This window comes from Nerophis ophidion, linkage group LG06, assembly GCF_033978795.1.
Source record: "Nerophis ophidion isolate RoL-2023_Sa linkage group LG06, RoL_Noph_v1.0, whole genome shotgun sequence".
Classification (NCBI taxonomy): Eukaryota; Metazoa; Chordata; class Actinopteri; order Syngnathiformes; family Syngnathidae; genus Nerophis; species Nerophis ophidion.
In genome coordinates, this window is record NC_084616.1 from 8,115,586 (window position 1) to 8,128,085 (window position 12,500).

Sequence of the window (12,500 nt, forward strand, 5' to 3'; positions counted from 1 at the left end):
TTTGACATGAAAATAATATTTTGATGCAAAAATATTATTTTGACGCAAACATTTTATTTTGCCGTAAAAATATTATTTTGCCGTAAAAATATTATTTTGACGCGAAAATGATATTTTCATACGAAAATGATTTTTTGATACGAAAATGATATTTGAATACAAAAATTGTATTTTGACACGATAGTGATATTTTGAGACGAAAATTAGATTTTGACATGAAAATGCTTTTTTTATACGAAAATGATATTTTGACACAAAAATTATAGTTTGACACAAAAGTAATGATTTGATACGAAAATTATATTGTGACTAGAAAATGATATTATGACACAAAAATGATACTTTGACGCAAAAGTTATTTTTTGACATGAAAATAATATTTTGATGCAAAAATATTATTTTGACACAAAAACATTATTTTGACGCCAAACTTTTATTTTGCCGTAAAAATATTATTTTGATGCGAAAATGATATTTTCATACGAAAATGATATTTTCATACGAAAATGATTTTTTGATACGAAAATGTTATTCAAATACAAAAATTGTATTTTGACACGACAGTGATATTTTGATACGAAAATTTGATTTTGACATGGAAATGCTTTTTTTAAACGAAAATTATATTTTGACACAAAATTTATATTTTGACACAAAAGTAATGTTTTGATACGAAAATTATATTGTAACTAGAAAATGATATGACACAAAAATGATACTTTGACGCAAAAGTTATTTTTTGACATGAAAATAATATTTTGATGCAAAAATATTATTTTGACACAAAAACATTATTTTGACGCCAAAATTTAATTTTGCCGTAAAAATATTATTTTGACGCGAAAATGATATTTTCATACGAAAATGATTTTTTGCTACGAAAATGATATTTGAATACAAAAATTGTATGTTGACACGACAGTGATATTTTGATACGAAAATTATATTTTGACATGAAAATGCTTTTTTGAAACGAAAATGATATTTTGACACAAAAATTATAGTTTGACACAAAAGTAATGTTTTGATACGAAAATTATATTGTGACTAGAAAATGATATTATGACACAAAAATGATGCTTTGACGCAAAAGTTATTTTTTGACATGAAAATAATATTTTGATGCAAAAATATTATTTTGACACAAAAATATTATTTTGACGCCAAAATTTTATTTTGCCGTAAAAATATTATTTTGACGCGAAAATGATATTTTCATACGAAAATGATTTTTTGATACGAAAATGTTATTTAAATACAAAAAATGTATTTTGACACGACAGTGATATTTTGATACGAAAATTTGATTTTGACATTAAAATGCTTTTTTTAAACGAAAATTATATTTTGACACAACATTTATATTTTGACACAAAAGTAATGTTTTGATACGAAAATTATATTGTGACTAGAAAATGATATTGTGACACAAAAATGATACTTTGACGCAAAAGTTATTTTTTGACATGAAAATAATATTTTGATGCAAAAATATTATTTTGACACAAAAACATTATTTTGACACAAAAACATTATTTTGACGCCAAAATTTTATTTTGCCGTGAAAGTATTATTTTGACGCGAAAATGATATTTTCATACGAAAATGATTTTTTGATACGAAAATGATATTTGAATACAAAAATTGTATTTTGACACGACAGTGATATTTTGATACGAAAATTATATTTTGACATGAAAATGCTTTTTTTAAACGAAAATTATATTTTGACACAAAATGTATATTTGACACAAAAGTAATGTTTTGATACGAAAATTATATTGTGACTAGAAAATGATATTATGACACAAAAATGATACTTTGACGCAAAAGTAATTTTTTGACATGAAAATAATATTTTGATGCCAAAATATTATTTTGACACAAAAACATTATTTTGACGCCCAAATTTTATTTTGCCGTAAAAATATTATTTTGATGCGAAAATGATATTTTCATACGAAAATGATTTTTTGATACGAAAATGATATTTGAATACAAAAATTGTATTTTGACACGACAGTGATATTTTGATACGAAAATTATATTTTGACATGAAAATGCTTTTTTTAAAAGAAAATTATATTTTGACACAAAATTTATATTTTGACATAAAAGTAATGTTTTGATACGAAAATTATATTGTGACTAGAAAATGATATTATGACACAAAAATGATACTTTGACGCAAAAGTTATTTTTTGACATGAAAATAATATTTTGATGCAAAAATATTATTTTGACGCAAAAACATTATTTTGACGCCAAAATTTTATTTTGCCGTAAAAATATTATTTTGACGCGAAAATGATATTTTCATACGAAAATGATTTTTTGATACGAAAATGATATTTAAATACAAAAATTGGATTTTGACACGACAGTGATATTTTGATACGAAAATTAGATTTTGACATGAAAATGCTTTTTTTAAACGAAAATGATATTTTGACACAACATTTATATTTTGACACAAAAGTAATGTTTTGATACGAAAATTATATTGTGACTAGAAAATGATATTATGACACAAAAATGATACTTTGACGCAAAAGTTATTTTTTGACATGAAAATAATATTTTGATGCAAAAATATTATTTTGACACAAAAAAATTATTTTGACGCCAAAATTTTATTTTGCCGTAAAAATATTATTTTGACGCGAAAATGATATTTTCATACGAAAATGATATTTTCATACGAAAATGATTTTTTGATACGAAAATGTTATTTAAATACAAAAATTGTATTTTGACACGACAGTGATATTTTGATACGAAAATTTGATTTTGACATGAAAATGCTTTTTTTAAACGAAAATTATATTTTGACACAAAATTTATATTTTGACACAAAAGTAATGTTTTGATACGAAAATTATATTGTGACTAGAAAATGATATTATGACACAAAAATGATACTTTGACGCAAAAGTTATTTTTTGACATGAAAATAATATTTTGATGCAAAAATATTATTTTGACACAAAAAAATTATTTTGACGCCAAAATTTTATTTTGCCGTAAAAATATTATTTTGACGCGAAAATGATATTTTCATACGAAAATGATATTTTCATACGAAAATGATTTTTTGATACGAAAATGTTATTTAAATACAAAAATTGTATTTTGACACGACAGTGATATTTTGATACGAAAATTTGATTTTGACATGAAAATGCTTTTTTTAAACGAAAATTATATTTTGACACAAAATTTATATTTTGACACAAAAGTAATGTTTTGATACGAAAATTATATTGTGACTAGAAAATGATATTATGACACAAAAATGATACTTTGACGCAAAAGTTATTTTTTGACATGAAAATAATATTTTGATGCAAAAATATTATTTTGACACAAAAAAATTATTTTGACGCCAAAATTTTATTTTGCCGTAAAAATATTATTTTGACGCGAAAATGATATTTTCATACGAAAATGATATTTTCATACGAAAATGATTTTTTGATACGAAAATGTTATTTAAATACAAAAATTGTATTTTGACACGACAGTGATATTTTGATACGAAAATTTGATTTTGACATGAAAATGCTTTTTTTAAACGAAAATTATATTTTGACACAAAATTTATATTTTGACACAAAAGTAATGTTTTGATACGAAAATTATATTGTGACTAGAAAATGATATTATGACACAAAAATGATACTTTGACGCAAAAGTTATTTTTTGACATGAAAATAATATTTTGATGCAAAAATATTATTTTGACACAAAAACATTATTTTGACGCCAAAATTTTATTTTGCCGTAAAAATATTATTTTGACGCGAAAATGATATTTTCATACGAAAATGATTTTTTGATACGAAAATGATATTTGAATACAAAAATTGTATTTTGACACGACAGTGATATTTTGATACGAAAGTTAGATTTTGACATGAAAATGCTTTTTTGAAACGAAAATGATATTTTGACACAAAAATTATAGTTTGACACAAAAGTAATGTTTTGATACGAAAATTATATTGTGACTAGAAAATGATATTATGACACAAAAATGATACTTTGACGCAAAAGTAATTTTTTGACATGAAAATAATATTTTGATGCCAAAATATTATTTTGACACAAAAACATTATTTTGACGCCAAAATTTTATTTTGCCGTAAAAATATTATTTTGATGCGAAAATGATATTTTCATACGAAAATGATTTTTTGATACGTAAATGATATTTGAATACAAAAATTGTATTTTGACACGACAGTGATATTTTGATACGAAAATTATATTTTGACATGAAAATGCTTTTTTTAAAAGAAAATTATATTTTGACACAAAATTTATATTTTGACATAAAAGTAATGTTTTGATACGAAAATTATATTGTGACTAGAAAATGATATTATGACACAAAAATGATACTTTGACGCAAAAGTTATTTTTTGACATGAAAATAATATTTTGATGCAAAAATATTATTTTGACGCAAAAACATTATTTTGACGCCAAAATTTTATTTTGCCGTAAAAATATTATTTTGACGCGAAAATGATATTTTCATACGAAAATGATTTTTTGATACGAAAATGTTATTTAAATACAAAAATTGTATTTTGACACGACAGTGATATTTTGATACGAAAATTTGATTTTGACATGAAAATGCTTTTTTTAAACGAAAATTATATTTTGACACAAAATTTATATTTTGACACAAAAGTAATGTTTTGATACGAAAATTATATTGTGACTAGAAAATGATATTATGACACAAAAATGATACTTTGACGCAAAAGTTATTTTTTGACATGAAAATAATATTTTGATGCAAAAATATTATTTTGACACAAAAAAATTATTTTGACGCCAAAATTTTATTTTGCCGTAAAAATATTATTTTGACGCGAAAATGATATTTTCATACGAAAATGATATTTTCATACGAAAATGATTTTTTGATACGAAAATGTTATTTAAATACAAAAATTGTATTTTGACACGACAGTGATATTTTGATACGAAAATTTGATTTTGACATGAAAATGCTTTTTTTAAACGAAAATTATATTTTGACACAAAATTTATATTTTGACACAAAAGTAATGTTTTGATACGAAAATTATATTGTGACTAGAAAATGATATTATGACACAAAAATGATACTTTGACGCAAAAGTTATTTTTTGACATGAAAATAATATTTTGATGCAAAAATATTATTTTGACACAAAAACATTATTTTGACGCCAAAATTTTATTTTGCCGTAAAAATATTATTTTGACGCGAAAATGATATTTTCATACGAAAATGATTTTTTGATACGAAAATGATATTTGAATACAAAAATTGTATTTTGACACGACAGTGATATTTTGATACGAAAGTTAGATTTTGACATGAAAATGCTTTTTTGAAACGAAAATGATATTTTGACACAAAAATTATAGTTTGACACAAAAGTAATGTTTTGATACGAAAATTATATTGTGACTAGAAAATGATATTATGACACAAAAATGATACTTTGACGCAAAAGTTATTTTTTGATATGAAAATAATATTTTAATGCAAAAATATTATTTTGACACAAAAACATTATTTTGACGCCCAAATTTAATTTTGCCGTAAAAATATTATTTTGACGCAAAAATTATATTTTCATACGAAAATGATTTTTTGATACGAAAATGATATTTAAATACAAAAATTGTATTTTGACACGACAGTGATATTTTGATACGAAAATTAGATTTTGACATGAAAATGCTTTTTTTAAACGAAAATGATATTTTGACACAAAAATTATAGTTTGACACAAAAGTAATGTTTTGATACGAAAATTATATTGTGACTAGAAAATGATATTATGACACAAAAATGATACTTTGACGCAAAAGTTATTTTTTGACATGAAAATAATATTTTGATGCAAAAATATTATTTTGACACAAAAACATTATTTTGACGCCAAAATTTCATTTTGCCGTAAAAATATTATTTTGACGCGAAAATGATATTTTCATACGAAAATGATTTTTTGATACGAAAATGATATTTGAATACAAAAATTGTATTTTGACACGACAGTGATATTTTGATACGAAAATTAGATTTTGACATGAAACTGCTTTTTTTAAACGAAAATTATATTTTGACACAAAATGTATATTTTGACACAAAAGTAATGTTTTGATACGAAAATTATATTGTGACTAGAAAATGATATTATGACACAAAAATGATACTTTGACGCAAAAGTTATTTTTTGACATGAAAATAATATTTTGATGCAAAAATATTATTTTGACACAAAAACATTATTTTGACGCCAAAATTTCATTTTGCCGTAAAAATATTATTTTGACGCGAAAATGATATTTTCATACGAAAATGATTTTTTGATACGAAAATGATATTTGAATACAAAAATTGTATTTTGACACGACAGTGATATTTTGATACGAAAATTAGATTTTGACATGAAACTGCTTTTTTTAAACGAAAATTATATTTTGACACAAAATGTATATTTTGACACAAAAGTAATGTTTTGATACGAAAATTATATTGTGACTAGAAAATGATATTATGACACAAAAATGATACTTTGACGCAAAAGTTATTTTTTGACATGAAAATAATATTTTGATGCAAAAATATTATTTTGACACAAAAACATTATTTTGACGCCAAAATTTTATTTTGCCGTAAAAATATTATTTTGACGCAAAAATGATATTTTCACACGAAAATGATTTTTTAATACGAAAATGATATTTAAATACAAAAATTGTATTTTGACACGACAGTGATATTTTGATACGAAAATTTGATTTTGACATGAAAATGCTTTTTTTAAACGAAAATTATATTTTGACACAAAATGTATATTTTGACACAAAAGTAATGTTTTGATACGAAAATTATATTGTGACTAGAAAATGATATTATGACACAAAAATGATACTTTGACGCAAAAGTTATTTTTTGACATGAAAATAATATTTTGATGCAAAAATTTAATTTTGCCCTAAAAATATTCTTTTGACGCGAAAATGATATTTTCATACGAAAATGATTTTTTGATACGAAAATGATATTTGAATACAAAAATTGTATTTTGACACAACAGTGATATTTTGATACGAAAATTATATTTTGACATGAAAATGCTTTTTTGAAACGAAAATTATATTTTGACACAAAAATTATAGTTTGACACAAAAGTAATGTTTTGATACGAAAATTATATTGTGACTAGAAAATGATATTATGACAGAAAAATGATACTTAGACGCAAGAGTTATTTTTTGACATGAAAATAATATTTTGATGCAAAAATATTATTTTGACACAAAAACATTATTTTGACGCCAAAATTTTATTTTGCCGTAAAAACATTATTTTGACGCAAAAATGATATTTTCATACAAAAATGATTTTTTGATACGAAAATGATATTTAAATACAAAAATTGTATTTTGACACGACAGTGATATTTTGATACAAAAATTATATTTTGACATGAAAATGCTTTTTTGAAACGAAAATGATATTTTGACACAAAAATGATAGTTTGACACAAAAGTAATGTTTTGATACGAAAATTATATTGTGACTAGAAAATGATATTATGACACAAAAATGATACTTTGACGCAAAAGTTATTTTTTGACATGAAAATAGTATTTTGATGCAAAAATATTATTTTGACACAAAAACATTATTTTGACGCCAAAATTTTATTTTGCCGTAAAAATATTATTTTGACGCGAAAATGATATTTTCATACGAAAATGATTTTTTGATACGAAAATGATATTTGAATACAAAAATTGTATTTTGACACGACAGTGATATTTTGATACGAAAATTATATTTTGACATGAAAATGCTTTTTTGAAACGAAAATGATATTTTGACACAAAAATTATAGTTTGACACAAAAGTAATGTTTTGATACGAAAATTATATTGTGACTAGAAAATGATATTATGACACAAAAATGATACTTTGACGCAAAAGTTATTTTTTGACATGAAAATAATATTTTGATGCAAAAATATTATTTTGACACAAAAACATTATTTTGACGCCAAAATTTTATTTTGCCGTAAAAATATTATTTTGACGCGAAAACGATATTTTCATACGAAAATGATTTTTTGATACGAAAATGATATTTGAATACAAAAATTGTATTTTGACACAACAGTGATATTTTGATACGAAAATTATATTTTGACATGAAAATACTTTTTTGAAACGAAAATTATATTTTGACACAAAAATTATAGTTTGACACAAAAGTAATGTTTTGATACAAAAATTATATTGTGAGTAGAAAATGATATTATGACACAAAAATGATACTTTGACGCAAAAGTTATTTTTTGACATGAAAATAACATTTTGATGCAAAAATATTATTTTGACACAAAAACATTATTTTGACGCCAAAATTTTATTTTGCCGTAAAAATATTATTTTGACGCGAAAATGATATTTTCATACGAAAATGATTTTTTGATACGAAAATTATATTTAAATACAAAAATTGTATTTTGACACGACAGTGATATTTTGATACGAAAATTATATTTTGACATGAAAATGCTTTTTTTAAACGAAAATTATATTTTGACACAAAAATTATAGTTTGACACAAAAGTAATGTTTTGATACGAAAATTATATTGTGACTAGAAAATGATATTATGACACAAAAATGATACTTTGACGCAAAAGTTATTTTTTGACATGAAAATAATATTTTGATGGAAAAATATTATTTTGACACAAAAACATCACTTTGACGCCAAAATTTTATTTTGCCGTAAAAACATTATTTTGACGCGAAAATTATATTTTCATACGAAAATGATTTTTTGATACGAAAATGATATTTAAATACAAAAATTGTATTTTGACACGACAGTGATATTTTGATACGAAAATTATATTTTGACATGAAAATGTTTTTTTAAACGAAAATTATATTTTGACCAAAAAATTATATTTTGACAAGAAAGTGATGTTTTGATCCGAAAATTATTTTGTGACTAGAAAGTCATATTTTGATACGAAAATTTTATTTTGACCCACATTCTATTTTGGCAAGAAAAGTATATTTTGACATAAAAATGATATTTTGATGCAAAAATTGTATTTTCTTGTCATGATCTACAAGGAGAGAGGGAGCAGAACCTGACACCGCTCTAGGCACCTTTTCTTTAAACTGTTTATGACCGAGTGCAGCAGCAGTTTATGACCCTCCCTCCCCTTAGAAACAGCTGCAGCCATGTATTCAGGAAATGCTCAAATAAATGAGGAGGCGTGGAGCTCGGGACGCGGGACGACACTGTACAAGAGTACAGGTGGACGCGCTCTCCTCGTGAGCTAAATTGAATCCTGTCTCTGTCCGATTCCTTGCTTCTTGTCTCGTTTAATAGACATCATCGGTGTTTGAACCTGACACTTTGGTTCACCCCTGTTCAGCTTTTGTAAGCTTCTCTGTGCTGCACCCGAGCGGCGAGGCCGATCCCAGGGTCCTAGTAAACCACCCAATCTCAGTCTTTGTGTTTCTCCAAGTCACAGGTGTCAAAGTCAAGGTCACATTTTTTGTTATAAGAATCCATATTTTACAGATTATCTCCATGAAACCAGAAGGAGCTTTTCTAACCACCAACTTGTTTCAAAAAAACATTATTATAACATTATAATTATAAAACCAGTATTGCGAGAATCAGTTTGACTTGGGAATCAGTTCTGATTTGGATCATCACCCCAGGACTGGGAATCAGATGAAATCTTGAAGTTCCCACCCCGAGTTATTAACCTCCTCTGCTCACAAACTATCCACAAAGCCTCGCACGGCATGCTGGGTAGCCCGTGACTCACGCCATTTTCCACTGACCTCTCAGAAATGGGACCCCAACCTGAAGGTGCTGGCTGAGGGCTACGCCGCCAAGTGCATCTGGAACCACAACCCGGACCTGGAGGACACTGGAGAGAACCTGTTCGCTGGCACAGGACCTCTGGACCTGCGGGCGGCCATGGAGAAGTGGTTCTTGGGTGAGTTGACTTCTCTCTGACGATAAGATGAGGAAAAAAGAACATAAGATGAGGAAAAAGAACATAAGCGTGAGACTTGTGCGGCATAGCGATGCCGGATTTGTTCCTCCAGGGATGCAAGAACACAGCGTGAGGTGAGGAATTAAATATTTATTAAACTAATTAAACAGACTAGAAACAGAAACAAAAGTGTAAACAAATGGCGATAGCATGGAAGCTAGGAAAAATGAACAGATACACTAAACTTGGCACGAAGGCACAAAAAGGAAAACAAAACCATGAGCATGAGAGCTAGGAATAAACAAAGGTGTAGCATGTAAGCTAGCGAGATTATACTGTAGATATGAAACAGTCGTCACTTGTTGCACGAAAGTAAATTAGGATCTGAGGATGAATGACGAAAAGGGGCGAGCTTAAATAAGGGAGGTGATAACCAGAAACAGGTGTGCGTAGAAAGCAAGGGGCAGGTGAACTAGTAAACTACCATGGTGACAGAATAAACAGGAAATAAGGAAGTCCAAACAACAGAATGTGATACAGAAAGGAACTGATGCAAACATTGGCAGACGATAATACACAAATGGAACAAAACAAGAAATATGGTATGATCCGGATATCGGATCACGACAATAAGATGATGAAAAAGAAGATAAGAAGAGGAAAAAAGAACATAAGATGAGGAAAAAGAAGATAAGACGAGATAAAAAGAACAGAAGATGAGGAAAAGAAGATAAGATGAGGAAAAAGAAGATAAGATGAGGAAAAACAAGATAGGATGAGGAAAAAAGGACATGAGATGAGAAAATAAGAACATAAGATGAGGAAAAAGAAGATAAGACGAGGAAAAAGAACATAAGACAAGGAAAAAAGAAGATAAGATGAGGAGGAAGAAGATAAGGTGAGGAAAAAGAAGATAAGAGGAGGAGAAAGAAGATAAGATGAGGAGAAACAACATAAGATGAGGAAAAAGAAGATAAGATGAGGAAACATAAAATAAGATGAGGAAAAACAAGATAAGATGAGGAAAAAGAAGATAAGATGAGGAAAAAAGAAAAAAAAGAACATGAGATGAGAAAATAAGAACATAAGATGAGGAAAAACAAGATAAGATGAGGAAAAAGAAGATAACATGAGGAAAAAAATAAAAAAAAGAACATGAGATGAGAAAATAAGAACATAAGATGAGAAAAAAGAACATAAGATGATGAAAAAGAAGATAAGATGAGGAAAAAAGAACATAAGATGATGAAAAAGAAGATAGGATGAGGAAAAAAAGAACACAATGATGAGGAAAAAGAAGATAAGATGAGGAAACATAAAATAAGAAGAGGAAAAACAAGATAAGATGAGGAAAAAGAAGATAACATGAGGAAAAAATAAAAAAAAGAACATGAGATGAGAAAATAAGAACATAAGATGAGAAAAAAGAACATAAGATGATGAAAAAGAAGATAAGATGAGGAAAAAAGAACATAAGATGATGAAAAAGAAGATAGGATGAGGAAAAAAAGAACACAATGATGAGGAAAAAGAAGATAAGATGAGGAAAAAGAAGATAAGACGAGGAAAAAGAAGATAAGACGAGGAAAAAGAAGATAAGATGGGGAAAAAGAAGATAAGATGAGGGAAAAAAACATAAGATGAGGAAAAAGAAGATAAGATGAGAAAAAAGAACACAAAATGAGGAAAAAGAAGATGAGGAAAAAGAACATATGATGAGGAAAAAGAAGATAAGATGAAGAAAAATTAAATAAGATGAGGAAAAACAAGATAAGATGAGGAAAAACAAGATAAGACAAGGAAAAGAGGAGATAAGATGAGGAAGAAGAAGATAAGATGAGGAAAAAGAACATATGATGAGGAAAAAGAAGATAAGATGAAGAAAAATAAAATAAGATGAGGAAAAAAAAGATAAGATGAGGAAAAACAAAATAAGACAAGGAAAAGAGGAGATAAGATGAGGAAGAAGAAGATAAGATGAGGAAAAAGAAGATCAGATGAGGAAAAAGAAGATAAGATGAGGGAAAAGAACATATGATGAGGAAAAAGAAGATAAGATGAAGAAAAATAAAATAAGATAAGGAAAAACAAGATAAGACAAGGAAAAGAGGCGATAAGATGAGGAAGAAGAAGATAAGATGAGGAAAAAGAAGATAAGATGAGGAAAAAGAAGATAAGATGAGGAAAAAAGAAGATGAGTGAGAGAAGAGAAGAAGTGATGGGAAATGTTCTGAGCTCTTGATGAGGACTTGATGAGCGTGGCATCCTTGGCCAGCTCCTGAGGTGGACAACACCCAGGTCCACTTGCTTTAAATTCACAAGTCTGACCCTGTGTGTGTGTGTGTGTGTGTGTGTATGTGTGTGTGTGTGTGTGTGTGTGTGTGTGTGTGTTGTCATGTTTGCAGAACATCTCCACTACAACTTCCACAACAACAGCTGCCATG

At 26.5% G+C, this 12,500-nt stretch overlaps 1 protein-coding gene and 1 long non-coding RNA gene across 2 annotated transcripts in view; one reads left to right on the forward strand and one right to left on the reverse strand.

The window, feature by feature from the left end:
• LOC133554156 (peptidase inhibitor 16-like) overlaps nt 1-12,500 on the forward strand; it is a 36,237-nt gene that overhangs the window by 18,609 nt on the left and 5,128 nt on the right. Inside the window, exons 2-3 of the mRNA XM_061902591.1 lie at nt 9,906-10,056; nt 12,462-12,500. The exon at nt 12,462-12,500 is cut by the window's right edge and continues 29 nt beyond it. Of these exons, the coding sequence (XP_061758575.1) occupies nt 9,906-10,056; nt 12,462-12,500 (190 nt within the window). The remainder of the gene's footprint in view (nt 1-9,905; nt 10,057-12,461) is intronic.
• Nucleotides 9,411-12,500, reverse strand: part of LOC133554157 (uncharacterized) — a 15,276-nt gene continuing 12,186 nt past the window's right edge. Inside the window, exon 3 of the long non-coding RNA XR_009807065.1 lies at nt 9,411-10,072. This is a non-coding gene — a long non-coding RNA (uncharacterized LOC133554157). The remainder of the gene's footprint in view (nt 10,073-12,500) is intronic.